Source organism: Myotis brandtii, unplaced genomic scaffold, assembly GCF_000412655.1.
Source record: "Myotis brandtii unplaced genomic scaffold, ASM41265v1 scaffold486, whole genome shotgun sequence".
Lineage (NCBI taxonomy): Eukaryota > Metazoa > Chordata > Mammalia > Chiroptera > Vespertilionidae > Myotis > Myotis brandtii.
The window spans coordinates 1,866,691-1,885,456 of NW_005368569.1; the positions used below are offsets into that span (position 1 = coordinate 1,866,691).

The 18,766-nt window shown below is 41.3% G+C and overlaps 1 protein-coding gene across 1 annotated transcript in view; it reads left to right on the forward strand.

The window, feature by feature from the left end:
* ZFP90 (ZFP90 zinc finger protein) overlaps positions 1 to 15,481 on the forward strand; it is an 85,243-nt gene extending 69,762 nt beyond the window's left edge. Inside the window, exons 5-8 of the mRNA XM_005876445.2 lie at positions 66 to 132; positions 6,750 to 6,876; positions 7,232 to 7,327; positions 11,272 to 15,481. Coding sequence (XP_005876507.1) covers positions 100 to 132; positions 6,750 to 6,876; positions 7,232 to 7,327; positions 11,272 to 12,911 — 1,896 coding nt within the window. The 5' untranslated portion in view covers positions 66 to 99 and the 3' untranslated portion in view covers positions 12,912 to 15,481. The remainder of the gene's footprint in view (positions 1 to 65; positions 133 to 6,749; positions 6,877 to 7,231; positions 7,328 to 11,271) is intronic.
* The last annotated feature ends 3,285 nt before the right edge of the window (positions 15,482 to 18,766 follow it).

Here is an 18,766-nt window from a genome sequence, read left to right on the forward strand (position 1 = left end):
CCCCCGGGCCAGGGTGGGGGTCGGTGGGTGCCGCGCGGTGAGTGCGCCCTTTCTTCTCTCCCCAGTCTCTGTCTGGGAGCCGGGCCCGGCGAGGCAGGAATGGCCCCGAGGCCGCCGACGGAGGCGCCCCAGGTGAGCTGCACGGACTTTCGTACCCCGGGAGTGTTTGAAGCAGTCATTGTTCTCCTGGGGAGACGTCGTTTCCTGGCCCGGCCGCCCCCTCGGGGTCCCCCACCCCTGTGAAACCCGAGGTGCCCAGAGCTGCGGGGAGCGGGCTTCCGTAAAGGGGGGCTGTCCTGGGGGTGGAGGGGACCAGGGCCAGGGGTCGTCTGGGAGGAGTGAAGAGCGGATGTGTTGGTAGGTGTCAGTGTTGAGAATCCTGAGAGCCAAGCCGATTCCGTGAACTCTTCTTGTCCATAAGGAATGGAGAGGGTGGGTGACCGGATGGGAAACTGTACCGGAGGGAGTGACGGTCAGTGAGTGAGGAGAGCGGAGCCAAGCTTCTGACCTAGGAAGCCTGGTCTGGATTTGCCGAGGAAGAGGCTGGAGATGGGCTTTCTTGGGCAAGGAGTGGGGGTGGGGGTGGGGGGGGATACAAGGAGAATTGTCCCAGAGCTTTTCGTGTCTTTTTCTGCTTTAACAAAGGTATAGTAGTGCGCATCCCCAGATGTCCAGCCTTCGGGGTAATTAGCATGAAGCTGATTTGTGAGGGAGAAGGCATTTTATAGAAGCATCACAACTCTGAGGTTGTCCATGGATTTACACAGAGTGTATCGGTGAAATATAACAAGGTCCAGATGGTATTTTAATCCATACTCTCTTTAGAATTAAGGAAAGATCATATTCTATTGTTATGTGTATGAGACAAGATCAATCCAGATATATATTTTTTTATTTCAGAGAGGAAGGGAGAGGGAGAGAGAGAGAGAGAGAGAGAGAAACATCAGTGATGATAGAGAATCATTGATCAGCTGCCTCCTGCACGCTCCCTACTGAGGATTGAGCCTGCAACCCAGGCATGTGCCCTAAGCAGGAAGCCAACCATGACCTCCTGGTTCACAGGTGGATGCTCAACCACTGAGCCATGCCTGCTGGGTTGGGTTGCCTTTGAGAGGGAGGGAAGGTGGGGGGGGGGCACTTTTTAATGGTGAGAGTGGATTTGTGTTCTGAGCAGTGAGTTTTAGGGACTGCTTTAAGCTTCATTTTTAAAGTTATGTTTCCCAAGCATTCTGGTTCAGTTGTATTGTTCTCATAGAATGGCCCAATAGTCCACCGAACGCAGGCTGAAGGACAGAATAGAACAGTGAATCTACAACAAACAGGAGCTTTTTAGGCAGAGATTTCCTTTCATCGTGGTTCCCTTTCCCTGAGCATAGCCCTTGGGAATGTAAAAGATGAGTAATTGAGTCATGTGACAACTTATCCAGGAAATTAATTAGTGGGGGAGACAGCCCCTGCAGAAGTAGAGCACAGGAGAGGTGGTGCCAAGCATTGTTGCAGAGGTCCAGAGGCTGCTGTGAGTGCAGAGGGGGAGGAAATTCTGCCTCTGGGATAGTCAGTAGAGCCACCTTTGCATAGGAGCATAATCAACGCTGGTGAAACTGAAGGGGATGAGGGTAGAGCTGGTTGACTGTGGGTCAAGGGAGTTGGGAGGCAAAAAGATGAGGGACGTTTTTATGAAACCGTTGTCTTGTGAGACTGTGGGTGTAGGTTGTAGGCAATGGTTAGAGGAGAATAGAAAGGAGTTTGGACTTTTTTCTTTTGGTCTTTGTAACTCATTTATTCCTTTATGTATTCATTCAGCAGATAATCATTGAACCCTGTGATGTATTAAGACACTTTCTAGGTGGCTAGGATAACATTTTAGTGAACAAAATTGATAAAGGTCTCTGCTTTTGTGGAGCTTACATCCTAGAAGTAGACAGAAAAATTACATGATATCTTAGAACAGTGGTTCTCAACCTTCTGGCCCTTTAAATACAGTTCCTCATGTTGTGACCCAACCATAAAATTATTTTCGTTGCTACTTCATAATTGTAATGTTGCTATTGTTATGAATGGTAATGTAAATATCTGATATGCAGGATGGTCTTAGGCGACCCCTGTGAAAGGGTCGTTTGACCGCCAAAGGGGTCACGACCCACAGATTGAGAACCGCTGTCCTACAAGGTGATGGTACCTCAGAAAAATAATTAAAAGTAGGAAAAGGTAAGGAGGGTTGAGTGGGAGATGTCAGGGCTTGTGGTAGGATGGCAGTTTTAAATAGGATGGTAAGCTTATGCTTGTTGGTGACATCTGAGCGGACTTAAAGGAGGCCTGGGAAGGGGTTCTCCGGAAACACCCGGATGTGTGTCTGGTGTGTTCAGGGAGCAGCAAGGAGCCTAGTATATCTTGAGCCAATGTTTTTGAGCAGGAAACTAGTATAGTTTCTTATTACTTTTAAAGATTGTTGTGAATAATGAAGTGTCAGAGCTCCTTTAGGGGCGTGGTTAGCAAATACCTGAAGTGGTCCACAGTGGGAGGGGAATGGGAGCCTAGATGGGTGAGGGGGATACCCTGAAAACCCTATATATATGTAAACACTATGTATTTTCTTCCTTACATGTGTACTACATGTTTAGCTAGGAATAAAAAAAGGTGTTTACCATTCTTAAAGTTGAAGCCACCAGAACAGTAAGAAATGGGGGGAGTTTTGTAAGAAAAAAACTACATGTGGATACCTGTACTTGTTCTACCTTGAGGGGAGGAAATGGAGAGGGACTGGGTCCGGTCTATTTTGATTCCAGATCCCAAGAGCTCTTACTGTTCTTATGTCACATGAGTGGTATGTTTACCCATCCATCTCCACACTGGACTGTCAGTTCCTTTAGGGCCTTGTAACTCCTCTCGTCCCTTGCTCCAAGGTACATAGGTGGTAAGTGGGTGTTACATGAACAAACATTCATAACCACTTAGCCCAAGCAGCAGTTTTACACTTTCTGCATTTTCTGCTCCTTACATGGCAAAAATGATATTTTTCCAATTATAGTGACACTAATTTTGGGGGGAAAAAGAATTGCATGAAACAACATGACTTTCACAGTTTTAAGAAATTTTGTCTTAAAGACAATGTTAAGATGTCAAACCCTGTTCCTCTAAGTCTAAGACCTATCTCAAAAGTATGATTCTTTTCCTGACTTTCCTGTACTACCTTTTTTTTTAAATCCTCACCCAAGGATATGCTTCCATTGACTTTTAACAGAGAGTGAGAGAGAGAAAGAGAGAAACATTGATCAGCTACCTCCCATACAAGCCTGCACCTGGGATCGAATCCACAATCTAAGCATGTGCTCTAACTGGGAATCAAACCACCACCCTCCGGTGTATGGGACAGTGCTCCAATCAACCAAGCCACCCGGCCAGGGCTGTATTACTTTTATTAAAATATACCTTATTAAATATACCTTAAATATATCATCTAGACTTTTTTTTAACAAAAACAAAGTCATTTATGTTATCTCTTCCTTAGCATATCTAATTGTTTTGATGAATTTCCTTTTTTTTCTAACTGCACATGTTTTTCCCTTAAACATTTCCAATTACAATATTTTAAATTTCATATAGTTTTTATAAGGGTTTTTTAAAATCACTTTTAATGGCTGTATTATATTGCTTTGTATGGACATACTAAAATTTGTTTAACCATTCCTCATAAGACATTTAGATTGTTTCTAAAATTTTTACTATTACAAATAATACTTATTCCTATGTAAATCAATATTTTAAAATTATTAATGAGGTGGGGGTTTGTTTTGGTATTAAGTCTTTGAAATCCAGTGTGTATTTTGCACTTACCACACATCTGGTTTGGACTAGCCACATTGCAGGTGCTCAGTAGCCACATGTGGCTAGTGGTTTACTGTATTAGCGTAGATCTAGAATGTGATTGTCTGACTTACTGGCATTTTTGGCATGGGAGAGCAGAGTGAGTGTAGGGGAGGGAGCAGTAGGTCAGGGATGAGGTTCAAGATGAAGTTAGGGAGATAGTGGGGGAACAGATCGTGAAGGCCTATGTAGGCCATTGTAAAGATTTGGCTTTGAATTGGGATGCCATTAGAGGTTTTAAAGCAAAGAAGTGACTTGATCTGACATGTTTTAACAAGATTACTCTAGTTGTTATATGGAAAACTGACTTCGGAGGGACACAGTAGTGGAAGGAGGAGAGAGGGAAGTTAGGAGGTTGTAGCAATGGTCCAGGTAAGAGATGATGGTGGCAGGGACTAGGGTGAGGAATGGTAGGAATAGGGAAAAGTAGGGAGAAATTAAAAGTTTGTACACATGATCAAATTTGTGTTTTAAAGAAGGGCCTTCCACCGCCCTCCACTGGGGATTGTGCCCACAACCCAGGCATATGTCCTGACCAGAACCAAACTATGACCTTCCCAGTTCATAGGTCAGCACTCAACCACTGAGCCACACCAGCCAGGCTCATTGGCATTTTCATTCTGCCACAGTGCATGTGGTCAAGTCTGACACCTAGTAAATACTCGTGTCATCTTACATGACACAGTCAGATCCCTGACCTGGTCAGAAAAATTTGCCACGTTTCAACCCTTCCCTATTCCTGTGGGGACACAGCCACAGGGATGTGATATGGAGGAGCCAGTGTTGTGTATGAATGCAGTCATGCACTTCACTAAGCAGAGGGGGCCACTCCTGTTTCTCTAAAATTCAGATCTCTGCCATCTCTTTGAGGCTCAACACAGGAAACAGATGTGTGGTATGGGTCAGGCACTTGTTGAAACTAGTGTTTTAGAGTTTAAAAACAATTTTATAGTAGCTGCCCTCATAATGCTCACCATCTAACTAGAAAAACAAGCATTCGAATAATTGTGTGTGTGCCAGGGGTTTAAAGGACATAATACAGTGATTGGCCCTCCAGTGGGGAATCGGAAGGTTTCAGTGAAAATCTGCTAACCAATATCTGAAGCATGAAATGGAATTAGCAAAGAATGATATTTCCCAGGAACGGAAAAACACCAGTTCCGCTGTGGCCAACCACATGGGTAGAAGGGCATGGACTAAGGCAGAAACCTCCAAGTAACCTTCCCTCGCAGCTCCAGCGACCTTATGGCTCTGCTTTCAACATCTAATTGTCTTTACCATAGTTTCTTATATCCTTCTTGAGATAGAAATCTAACCAGGCCATGGCGACAGGTGTCTCATGGCTTAACAAGGCCTAGCAAGACAAGCAAAAATCAACCCACAAGCATCAGAACTGCCAATTGAAAGTCATGGAGGACCCTCAGCTAGTGTTGTTTCACTGGGGAGGTGAGGAGAAAGTGGTTGGAATGGAATAAGAAACATGAAAAGACCTTTGACCTAGCAATTCCAATTCTAGCTAGCTATTCTAGAGAAGTTCTGGCATAATTGCACAAACAGTATTTAATGCAGTAATCTTTGCAATAGCAAAATATTGTAAATCATCCAAATGTCTATTAACAGGACCTGGTCCATTCATTCATTCTCAGGGTATTTGTCAGCATTCACTGTCAGTCAAGGTATATATCTGGTGAAGACAGATGAAGTTCTCATGGAGCTCATAGTGGGGAAGGCAGACAAGCTCACAAGTAAGCAATCTCAGATAAGGGTTAAAAATACAAGTATCCTTTTTAATCTATTTGATTCCTGAGTTAAGGTGGCAGGAATTTGGGCAGTGAGAGAGAACTGTGTCAGAAAGAAAATTAAACATGGTAATCTGATGGAGAGTAAATTAAAGGAAGGTGCTGAGACAGCTTTTCTGAGGAAGTGATGCTGGAGATAAGCCTGAAATAACTAGATGTCAACCATGTAGAGCAGTGGTTCTCAACCTTGGCTGCACATCAGAATCACCTGGGAATGTCTTTAAAATCCTGATTTCTGGGCCTCATCCTCCAGAAATTCTGTTTCTTTGTTACTAATGTTGTGGCCCCACCCCATAACAAAGAAACAGTGGTTGAGAACCACTGTTCTAGGCGGGGAGAGAGTAACAAGCATAAAGGCCGGGGTGGGAACAATCTTGAAGTATTCAAGGATCAACAAGTTCAGCATGGCTAGAGCCCAGTGAGTGGTGGGGAGTTTGAATTTTATTCTTAATACAATAGGTGCTGTTGGCTTTAGATAACGGGAATATTATTATATATGGAGTCTATGAAGTAATTCAGAGGGTTAAGGTGAAGTTATATGTATTGCTATGGGAAGATCTCTAACTATTACATAGTTTAATGTAAAAATAAGTTGTAGAACACTGTGGTATTTCACAAAACAAGACACTGGGTGTATGTGTGTAAGAAACATGGAATAGGGACTCTTTAAGTGTATGCACCAAACTGTTAACAGTGATTATTTCTAGGGTTTAAATTAGGATTGGTGATGGGGATGAAGGAGGGCTGCCACTGCCACTTTTTACTTCCTACCGTATTTGGATTTTGTAGCAAAAGAAGTACACGGGCTGGGAGGTTCCTGATTGCATGAAAAGGCTTGGCTTTGAAGGGAAATACAACGAAAGCTAAGGATTGTAGGATATACTGCTCCTCATGACTTTCTGGCCTGAATATTAGATTTCTTTATGTAAGTGTGTAAACAACTACTATGTAAGTGTGTAACCCAACATTGTCCCCTCAGGATATTAAATGTGATCATCGTTTCTAATAGACTCTACAGTGTGTTCCCAGTATTGCCATGAGAATGTTTGTGGTTGATCCTACTTGAGCAGGAATGTGATCCTACAGGAATCAGTGACATTCAAGGATGTGGCTGTGGACTTCACCCAGGAAGAATGGCACCACATGGCCCCTGCTCAGAGGCGCTTGTACAGGGATGTGATGCTGGAGAACTACAGCAACCTGGTTTCTCTTGGTAAGGACCACATCTTAATGTCTTGCCGATTGGTGGGTCTTTCCTTTCTCAGTTACTATGGTTGTGGAGCTCTGTGGCTGTAGCTTGGGTGACTGTGAGCAGGGTGTGAGTGTTCAGGGTCAGAGCTTGTTCATCTTTTTGGGACCCAGCCTTATGGGTTTCTGAGCCTGCTCTTTAGGTAAAAGGTCTTTCTTTTGCAGAACTGGGAGTAGGCCATTTGATTGCATAATTCCTCAAGTTGCCCGTTTTCTTTTCCTTCAGAGTTCATGAGGATCAAGGACTACTACTGACTTGTAGGAGGCTTCTTTGTTCACTTGCACAAACAAACAAATCTTGTGTTTTTACCCATGAGCAGGATATCAAGTTTCCAAGCCAGAGGTGATCTTCAAATTGGAGCAAGGAGAAGAGCCATGGCTATCAGAGGGAGAAATCCAAAGATCTGTCTGTCCAGGTAAATGAGTGAGGATCATGCTTGTAGGAACCAGTGCAGACAGTGGCATAGCTGAGGGAGTGGGAAGCATTTTCATATTGCTGTCCTGGGAGCTCATAGACAGGCAGAGGAGGCTGAGCTATCATGACACCTCTGTATATCTCCCTTCTCCAATAGGGTGCTCCTGCTGCTGGTAGGTCTTAGAGGAAAAGATACCACTTCGTTCTACACTTAGTATACCATTTCTCCTGTCCTATAACCCTACTTGCTGGATTATTTTCTCCTCTGGTATCCTAAGTCTCCCATCATTATTTAGCGATCCCTTTTCTTACTCATTCGGACATAATTGAACTTCCATGTCTCCTTGTTTCGTCTCACTGCTCTCACTGTCAGCTGCCCCAGACTTGTAGGAAATATCCGCAGCCTTGATTCTTCCTCTCTTCATAATTTGTTTTTAGACTTCTTTCCCTCACTACACCTGTCTAGGGAGGAACATGGTCTTCCATCCATTCTGTGGCCATGTTGATTTGACTCATTGCCTCTCTCCACAGTCCCTAGAATATCATTCTCTCCTGGTCTCTCACCTTGTTAAGTGCTTCTTGGCTTTAGGTCTTTGGCTTTTCTTGCTTTTCCCTCTAAGCAAATATGCCTTAAGGCAGCGGTTCTCAACCTGTGGGTCGCAACCCCTTTGGCGGTCGAACAACCCTTTCACAGGGGTTGCCTAAGACCATCCTGCATATCAGATATTTACATTACGATTCATAACAGTAGCAACATTACAGTTATGAAGTAGCAATGAAAATAATTTTATGGTTGGCTCACAACATGAGGAACTGTATTTAAAGGGCCAGAAGGTTGAGAACCACTGCCTTAAGGAGTCTGTCCTCCAGGTTCCTCCCCCTTCTTTGTTACAAAAAGGGTGCCTGCCTTCTGGTGGTTGCAGCTCTTTATTTATGCTATAGACCAGGGGTCCTCAAACTACAACCCGCGGGCCACATGCAAATACAAATATTGTATTTGTTCCCGTTTTGTTTTTTTACTTCAAAATAAGATATGTGCAGTGTGCATAGGAATTTGTTCATAGTTTTTTTTTAAACTATAGTCCGGCCCTCCAACGGTCTGAGGGACAGTGAACTGGCCCCCTGTTTAAAAAGTTTGAGGACTCAAAAATCATCCTTGCTTGTACCCTGGTCACTTATTCCTTTTCACAGAACACCTTCACTCGGAAGTCCCACTCAGTTCTTATTAAAGATATAAAATCTGAATTAATCATCTTGCCCATCACTTCTTTCTACCCTGGCCTGTTGGAAACCTTTTAGTATTTCTAATCTCTCAGACCAGACGCCATAGTCTTTTTCTTTCAACCCAGGTTATTTTCCATCTTTGAGAAGTTATCTTAGATTTTCCTGCCTTTAACTTCCACTGGTGTCATCTTCAACCAAATCCCAGGCTTAGATTACTATAATTTCCAGTTAAAATTCTCCCTCCATCTTTTTTTATAATCCATATTAGATTTTTTAAAATTGATTTCAGAGAAGGAGAAGGAGAGAGAGATAGAAACATCAGTGATGAGAGAGAATCATTGATCAGCTGCCTGCTGCACGTCCCCCACTGGGGATCGAGCCCACAACCCGGGCATGTGCCCTTGACCAGAATCGAACCCGGGACTCTTCAGTCCCCAGGCTGATGCTCTATCCACTGAGCCAAACCAGCCAGGGCCCATCCTTTTAAAGTGTACACTTCAATGGTTTTTGGATATATACAGAGTTGTGCAGCCATCACCACTATGTAATTACAGAACATGTTCACCACAAAAGGAAACCCTGCACCTAGTAGCAGTGACTTTCTATTTCCCATACCCCAGCTCCTGGCAACCATTAATCTACTTTTTCTCTGTATGGATTTTCCTATGCTGGGTATTTTCTGTTAATGGAATCATATAATATGTAGCCCTTTGTGACTAGCTTCTTTCACTTAGCATATGTTTTTAGGGCTCATCTAACATGTATTACTTCATTTCTCGGTATTCATTCCTTTGTATTTATTTCATTGTATGCATATACCACATTTTATTTATTAATCACTTGATGGGCCATATTGGACATTTTTAATGCTTTATCTTTATAAAAAAAAACCTCTGAAAAAACCTTGTTGTTACTCCCTATATCTCATTATAGAAAACAAACTCCCTTGCCCTAACCGGTTTGGCTCAGTGGATAGAGCATCGGCCTGCGGACTCAAGGGTCCCAGGTTCGATTCCAGTCAAGGGCATGTACCTTGGTTGTGGGCACATACCCAGTAGAGGGTATGCAGGAGGCAGCTGATCGATGTCTCTCTCTCATCGATGTTTCCAACTCTCTATTCCTCTCCCTTCCTCTCTGTAAAAAATCAATAAAAATATTTTTTTAAAAAAGAAAAAGAAAACAAACTCCCTTGATTTAAATGTCTGCATCAAACCTTCCAGTATTATCTCTCTATTCCTGCCCAAGCAACCTTCACTCAGGTTGAACTTCTTTTTAATGTTCTTTGTAAGTAGCATATACTTTCCCTCATTAGATAATGCTTTCTGCCTATCCAAAACCATCTTTTCTTTTAAGTTCAAGGTCTAATTCATGAAACCTAATGCATACTAACATATTTACTTCTTCCTTCCCTGATCATAAATACCATTTATATCATCTCTACCACACAAATTCAGATGTAATAATATACCACCCGATGATTTTTTCTTTGTCTTTTTTTTCTTTCTTTTTAGTTGTCAAAAGATTGAGTCTTATTTCTGTTCTTAGATTTCAGGCTACTAGAGGGTCTGTTTTTATTTCTGTATATTCTATCTGTGGTGCAAAGCATGTTAGCAGGCAGTTAGAAATTACTTGATTGATTGTTATGGAAACTGGCTTGGGAGAGAATTTTATTATTCACTTATTTCAACAAATATTTCTTGAATTGTTCCACTGAGAAGTATTCTAAAAGAAATACAAAGCATTCCCTGTCCTTAGAAATTTAGAATTGAGTCTTGTTACAGGGTAAGGAATTTTGGTGTTTAGGGCCCCTTAGTTACTATGTTATTCCCTCCGAACACTTAATTATGAAAATTTTCAAATATATAAGAAATTATACAGTGAACACCAATCGTATAGTTAACATTTTATTATATTTGCTTTATCACATACCTGTTCATCTATCCATCTGTCAATTTATCTTTTATGTATTTCCAAGTAAGTTGCAGATGAGTATATTTCATTCCTACATTTTTTCATGTGCATATCATTAACTAGAGCTCAATATTTGTTAATGGTTTTTAGAGATCAATTTATTAGGCAGATTAAAATAAATCCTTTTTGGTTAAGCAAGGTGACTAGTATAGAATCAGAGCTCAAATAGACAAAAACCACAGCCCCACTTGTAAGGGCAAGAATGATTTGCCTTCTGAAATATTTTTCTCAGTGTGTGACATCTAGCCCTTGATCTTCAAGTGTATCAAAGAATCATTTCTGTTAGAGCACTAGCTGCAGATTTTTCACTTCAGGGTTTGACTATCTGGAGCCTCAGAGGTGACATTTAAAGAAATTATAAAATAGATATATTAGGGAGATAGATTCTGTAGTAGTTTGTAAAATGGACAGGAGTCATAGAGAGCAGGTAAGATCCTGCGAGATGGACTGTGATCCTTTTTCCTTTGTATCTATGCCTAACACTCTCTTAATCACTTATCTCCTTACTCCCTAATCAGCCTCCTAGCTGGGCTTCCTAGTTCTGAACTTATCATTCACTCTGGATCTGCAGTCTGTATTATCATATCTCTTCACTCTTCCTTTCCTCCATTTTGAGTATTCTCCCCAAGCCACAGGGCTGATTTCAAAACAGAGTCATGTATAATTTGAATCTCATTTCCTCATTCCTACTGTAGCAGTTTGTTTCAACAGGAGGGAATAGGGGACTTTTGCACTTTGGATTTCTTTCAGACTGGAAGACCAGGCCTGTGGCCAAATCATCAAATCTACAGCAGAGCATATCTGAAGTATCCCTTCACACAGATGATCTCTCATGTGCTACATTAGAAGATGTGAGTAATCAGTTAGAGAGGCACCAGGAAAACTGGAAGAGGTATCTGGGGCCAGATGTATCCACCCAGAAGAAAATAATCACACCAGAGAAAACCTTGGAGCATAATAAATTTGGTGAAAACTCTAGATTGAACACAGACCTGGTTACACAACTGAACATTCCTTCAAGGTCTAGTGAATGTGATACACTTGGAATCAATTTGGGACATAATTCAGACTTACTTAATCAGAATAATATCCTTGTAAAAAAGAAACCTTATAAATGTAATAAATGTAGAAAAGCTTTTATTCATAGATCATCACTTACTAAACATGAGAAAACTCATAAAGGAGAGGGAGCTTTTCCCAATGGTACAGATCAGGGAATTTATGCTGGAAAGAAACACCATGAATGTACTGACTGTGGGAAAACCTTCCTCTGGAAGACACAGCTTACTGAGCATCAGAGAATTCACACAGGGGAGAAACCCTTTGAATGTAATGTGTGTGGGAAGGCCTTCAGGCATAGTTCGTCCCTTGGTCAGCATGAGAATGCACATACCGGAGAGAAACCCTATCAGTGTAGTCTCTGTGGGAAAGCCTTTCAGCGCAGCTCCTCCCTTGTTCAACACCAGAGAATTCACACTGGAGAGAAACCCTATCGATGTAACTTATGTGGGAGGTCTTTTAGGCATGGCACATCCCTCACTCAGCATGAGGTCACACACAGTGGAGAGAAACCCTTTCAATGTAAAGAATGTGGGAAAGCCTTTAGTCGATGTTCTTCCCTTGTCCAGCATGAAAGGACTCATACTGGAGAAAAACCTTTTGAATGTAGCATATGTGGGAGGGCTTTTGGTCAGAGCCCATCCCTTTATAAACATATGAGGATTCATAAGAGAGGGAAACCTTACCAAAGCAATAACTATGGCATAGACTTCAAGCACAGCTCATCTCTTACTCAAGATGAAAGCACTCTGACAGAAGTGAAATCCTACCATTGTAATGACTGTGGGGAAGACTTCAGTCACTTTACAGACTTTTCTGACCATCAGAAGATCCATACTGGACAGAGCCCCTATGATTGTGAGCAGACCTTCAGTCAACAATCTATTTCTCATCCTGGAGAGAAACCCTATCAGTGTAATGTATGTGGGAAAGCTTTCAAAAGGAGTACAAGTTTCATAGAGCATCACAGAATTCATACTGGAGAAAAACCCTATGAATGTAATGAATGTGGAGAAGCCTTCAGTCGACGCTCATCACTTACTCAACATGAGAGAACCCATACAGGAGAGAAACCCTATGAATGTATTGACTGTGGGAAAGCCTTCAGTCAGAGTTCATCCCTCATTCAGCATGAGAGAACTCATACTGGAGAAAAACCCTATGAATGTAATCAATGTGGGCGAGCCTTCCGAAAGAAAACCAATCTGCATGATCATCAGAGAATTCATACTGGAGAAAAACCCTATACTTGTAAGGAATGTGGGAAAAACTTCAGTCGAAGTTCAGCTCTCACTAAACACCAGAGAATTCATATGCGAAATAAACTCTAAGAACCCTGGAATTTTTTAAAAAAATGTGCAGAAAGCTTTAGCTAAAATATTGTTCATACTCATTGTCAAAGGATTCTTGCTGGATAAAAAGCTTGAGAATGTCACGAATTATGTGTATGTGTATGTTGTGTGCAGAGAAAACTCTGCTAGTAGACAATTTTTTTCAATAAAAGCCACATTCTTAGATCTGGTTACAAACTTTTATAAAAACAACTACAAACAATATATAACCTGTTGGAAATGCTATGCCTATATATTGGACTTTATAAAACTTTTTAACATATATGTGCAGGAGATTACAAACTTTCAACAATTTGACTTGCAACTGTTACTGTTTACAGCCTTTTTTATAGATAAAATTCCTGCATTAATGACCAAAACTCATTTTAAAAATTGCTTGACAACTGCATTCAATTGCAGCTCTTATATTGAATGCACCATGGAAACCAATTCCACCTCCAGAAATTCACCATTCAAAGAATTAGATCAGCGGTCCAGCTACTTCATTGTACAGATGAAGAACCTGAAAACCAAAGATGTGAAACGGTTTGCACAGTATGCTACAGCTTATGGTGGTAAAACTGGTGTAGGATGCAGGTCTCCTGGCTCTTTGGCTCCAGGGTCTTGACACTGAAAAGCTAATTTGGAATTCAGAGGGCTTTTAAATAAAGTTTAAATCAGATGCACAAACATTTAATGAGCACTTAAGAATTCATAAAAGCATAAGAGGCAGCAAGTTTAAATTTGTCACAGACTTATTTAAAGCAACTTGTTAGAAGCTTACAAACCAAAATGTTAACAGAAACTAAATGGTTGAACTAAAGTATCATAATTATACTTTCAGCTAACATGTCAGTTTTATAGAACTATTAAGTCCTTCTCTGCACTGCCCCAAGCTTCCTATATTGGATCAATGAGAAAACAACACAAAATAACTTTTTAAGCTTGGTGGTGCTTTTCCATCCATAAAGCCTGAGAGCTAAGTAAGTTTCAGTAGCCCACTCAAATCCTTAGTGTCCCTTAATGGGAATTCATAGGCTATCCCACAGGAATTTCAAGAAGCTTTGTTGGTTCATTGGCACTAACAGTGCAGATAAATTTAGAAGCAATTGTGGACATTGACCCCTTTCATACACGAGCATCTCTTCTCTAAGATAAAACAATTTTTCCACCTTGATGAGTCATTGGGAGGAGTAATATGAGTGGTGATGATGAAACCTTTCATCCATCATCCTTGTCTCATCCTGGATAACAGGAGGCAGCTCCCAAACATTCTTCATAGTTCTTTTCAGGAAAATGTGCCTGGGGGTTGAAATATGGCATGTCTAGCCCATTGTCTATCACATATGGAGCAAGATGGGATACTCCCTAGCAGATTTGCCCTTCTAAGACAGCCATTCAAAACATGCCTTGTTTATGATATGCCATGCTGAGTGCACACACAATGCCAAAGTCATGCTTGTATTGTCTGGTACATAGTTTGACAATATGTAATACTCAAACCTTCCCTATTGATTGGCCAAGATGCCTATCAGGAACTTATTTTGCTGCTGGTTGTTTGGGGATCCCCATAGTGGACTATTTGTAAGAATAGCATGAATTGTAACCAGTTGAGTGCTACCCTACTGTTAATAGAAGTTTATAAAGACTTTAGATCTAGAAGACCCAAAGGAGACCACTGGTTTGTGTATGGAGTCTGGCCTAAATCCAACCAATCTCTGAATCTCAGCACATCTTCATTGACAGGGAGGGAGCCCAGGATATATGTGTGGCTAACAGCAGAGGATTCTGTGGTCCCAGCATCTATGCACCATGCACTTATGACCACCTAGCTTTCTAGGCCACATGAAATGCATCCTTGTAACATCATTGTGTCATTTCAATAAATAGCCTTCTTAGTTGAATGGGAGTCAGTTTGTCTATTTCAGTTTTCAGAAGTTGACTAAGAAACGAGTGGCATATCAAGGAGGAGGGATTAACTGATAAACTCTTCACAGCCAGGTGAGTTCATAACAGCTACCATTTATTGAATACTTGCTACTTGAAAGACATTTTGCCAAGTACTTGATAGCCATCATTTCAGTTAATTCTTACAACTCCCCATTCTAGGTCTTGTGGTAACTATTGTCTGTCTGCCCAGCTTTTTCCCCTCTCTTTTCTTGTAACAATCCCTGCTGTACTGATCACAGGAATACAAAGCAGGACATGCCTGGGGCTCGGTGATAGTTTTAGAGGAAAGCATGTGCCTGGTTGAGCCAATATCAGAGTCCTTTGCCAGGATTTTTTCAAAACAGAGTTAGCAGGGAAATTTTAATTTTGGGTTGCTAGGCTGGGAATGTGAAGGCTAGAGCTGCCTAGAGCCCGATTCCCTACCAGAGGAGAGGTCTCTTGTGAAAGAGGGTGCCACTGATATGATGGTGTTCTCTTTACTAATCCCTGAAGTCTTTGGACCTGCCTCAATTTCTGAAGCACTTTGTAGGATTCAGTGGGCTCCCTACTATCAGTCCAGTGATCCCCCCTTTTTGACTAAAGGCTAATCTGTTAGACTCTGTTCCTTTTTTTTTTTTTTTTTACATTTTTATTGATTTCAGAGGGGAAATATCAATGATGAGATAGAATCTTTGATCAGCTGCCTCCTGCATGCCCCCTACTGGGGATTGAGCCCGCAACCCGGGCATGTGCCCTTGACCAGAACCAAACCGGGGACCCTTCAGTCCGCAGGCCAACGCTCTATCCACTGAGCCAAACCAGTTAGGGCTAGATTAAGTTTCTTGCATTAATTAAATCTAATACATGTATTATGTCCTTGTTTTATAATGGTTGGGGGGCGGGGATGGGACCCAGAGGTAAAGTAACTCACCCCAGGTAGTACTGCCCTTGGCAGACTTAGGCTTCTGACTCAGGACTGGCTGCAAAGGCATAGCTCTTAACCACTAACTGATGTCTCCAGGGCCATGTTGGGTTCAAGGAGCCCATAGTGCAGTGTCATTTGGGGGTGAGTAGATAGAAGGATATGGTGATAGGTCAGAGACCAAAAGGAGACAAAATGATGAAGGGCCTTGGCATGTTTTCTTGACTCAGTAAATTAAATCCCCTAAATTCACTCACAACCCTCATACCTTAATGTATCATTTAAATCAGCCTATACTGTAGATAGAAATATTATATCCTCCTTAAAGAAGAACTTTCATATTTTCCATGGTGCTACTACATAGTCTCAATTTCCTTAACAAGTCCCCTATTGTGACAATTTTATAATAATGACATTGAGTACTTATATCTTTTTAAGTACTCCCACTTTATTTTATAGAATATTTTATGTTAATTTTTAACATATCCAGAATGAAAATGAGATAAAATATCCAAAGTGAGATTTTTAGGTCAGCATGTAGAGGGTTAGTATAACCGGATGGTGTGAGATTCATACCAGAATAAACTAGATGTGATAGCCCAGGAGTAATCATCTCAAAATTGCAAACAGGACCCAAGAGAAAAACCAGCCTCCCACCCTGGGGAAGGTCCCAGGGAAGGCCTCTCCCCTGAGCACCTAACACACCTCTGCCTACATGGGGAGAGAAGAAAAACACTTCTGCAGTTTGTATGCATATTGATGGTGGTCGTGTTCAGTTCTTCATAGCTGCTAAACTAGTTAATTCTTGCTCATCTTAAAAATGCAAATGTAGCCCTAACCGGTTTGGCTCAGTGGATAGAGCATCGGCCTGCGGACTCAAGGGTCCCAGGTTCGATTCCGGTCAAGGGCATGTACCTTGGCTGCGGGCACATCCCCAGTAGGGGGCGTGAAGGAGGCAGCTGATCGATGTTTCTCTCTCATCGATGTTTCTAACTCTCTATCCCTCTTACTTCCTCTCCCTCTTCCTTACTCTCTGTAAAAAGTCAATAAAATATATTTTTTTAAAAAATGCAAATGTAGCTGGCTGCCCTATTTCAACTAAATTGATGTATCTCTTACATTTTCAGAGATAACTGTTAATGTCCATCGTGGTACCACAATTTGTGTTTGTGATTATTTGCTGTTCTCCCTCCACCTTGCACTAGATTATGAATTTCAGGATGGCTGAGTCCACATCTATTTTGCTAACTTTTTGTTTCCCTACTTATTAGTAGTATAGTGCTAGGGACATAGTAGGTACTTAATATAGTCTTGTTAAGTGAGCAATGAAGTAGAAATTTGTTGGTAGACAAAGAAGACTGGTTTATAAATAAAAAGATTCTCAATCTTGAAATTAGAATATTGCAAAAGAAAGCAGTAAGATACTATTTCTGGCAAAAATTTAGAAGTCTGGCAGGAGAAAAATGAGAGCTTGTATGTACTGCTGGCAGGAGGGTAAATTGGTATAATTATTTTGAGAGTAATCTGGCAATTTCCTGTAAAGTTGAAGCTAAGCATGCTTCATGACCCTAGACGAGATGTATACCTCAGACTAGAAATTCTCCCGTGTGAGCACAAAGACATACATGAGGATGCTCATTGCAGTAATGTTTGAAATAGTGAAAATATGGACACAACACAAATGTCTGTCAGTAAGTTAATAAGTTGTGGCATATTCTTATATAATACAACACAGTACTTAAATGAAGGAACCAGAGCATCTGGCAAAACATGCTATCTGCCTATTCTACTCCTGTGCCCATGTATTCTAAATATTTTATTTGTTTTTATTATATGTCCTACTCTGGAAGGTATGCTCCATGAGAGTAGAGATTGGGGGTGGGGGGTATATATTATTGAAGCATAACATGCATACAGAGAAGTACAAAATAGCCAGTGAACAACTTGATGATAGAGGGTGGCTACTTTTGGATCTTTGGTGTAGTGCCCAGCATAGATTTTCAAATATTTACCAAATGGTTGGACTGAATGTACATGCATTAACATGCCTACCATATTGAAAATAAAGTTACAGAGTGCCAGGGTTCTTGTTCCAGCATCTAGAAGGGTTCAGGAAATCTGGAGAAGGGCTATGTGTAACTTAATAAAGAGTAAAGAGACGAATCATAATTTTGAAACGCATTATAGGGAGTCAGAGGAGCCTAGCTAAAGAAACTAAGATCTCCTCGTCTCAGGACCCACTTGCTTTTTATTAACACAATTTGTCCTAAGGCGAGGTAGAGAGATACACATCAAAAGGTCAGGTTTCATATACAGAAGCATTGTCAGAATGGGGGAATTTGCCTACAGCTGTTCAGGTGTTTGGCCAGTAGGAGGCAATAACATGTAGATTAAGATGCCCTGAGCTGTCTGGCAGCAAGCAATCATCCCTTTTCAGGTTTGGGGAAATGCCTTTAGCCATTCCCAACAGGTGACAACATATGTGACTCAGCCCTTGTTGAGTCCCCAAGTTCCATTAACCTTTCGATGAAACTCTTGCAATTATGACATGCTGGAACTGGCTTCCGGCAACAGAGGGATGCATGTAGTGTGGTATGTTATAACTAAAAGAAATCGATTAACCTATTTTTATCAACTCATGAAGTAAAAGTAGGAAGGTATTAAAATATCAGCTTCAGAGTGGTGTTTTCCTCTAGAGCTGATGGGGAGAGGAATAAAAGAAGGCTTAAACTCCTATCTTTTTTTAAAATATGGCAAGATATTTACATTTGTTAAAGGAGTATGATGCATAGGTATTTATTGTATGTGTTTCTTTGAACCTTTAATCCCTTTAATAATTAAAGTCCGCCTCTTGCGCTCATCTGGTCTCGCCCATAAAGCCACCTGCTTGGTTCCCCTCAGGGTATGAGCCTGTTGAGCCTGTACATGTAGTGTGTCCAAAGGATTTAGGAGAAGGAAAAATAGGCACTCACGCTCCCAAGCATGAGAAGCTGATCCAAGAAAA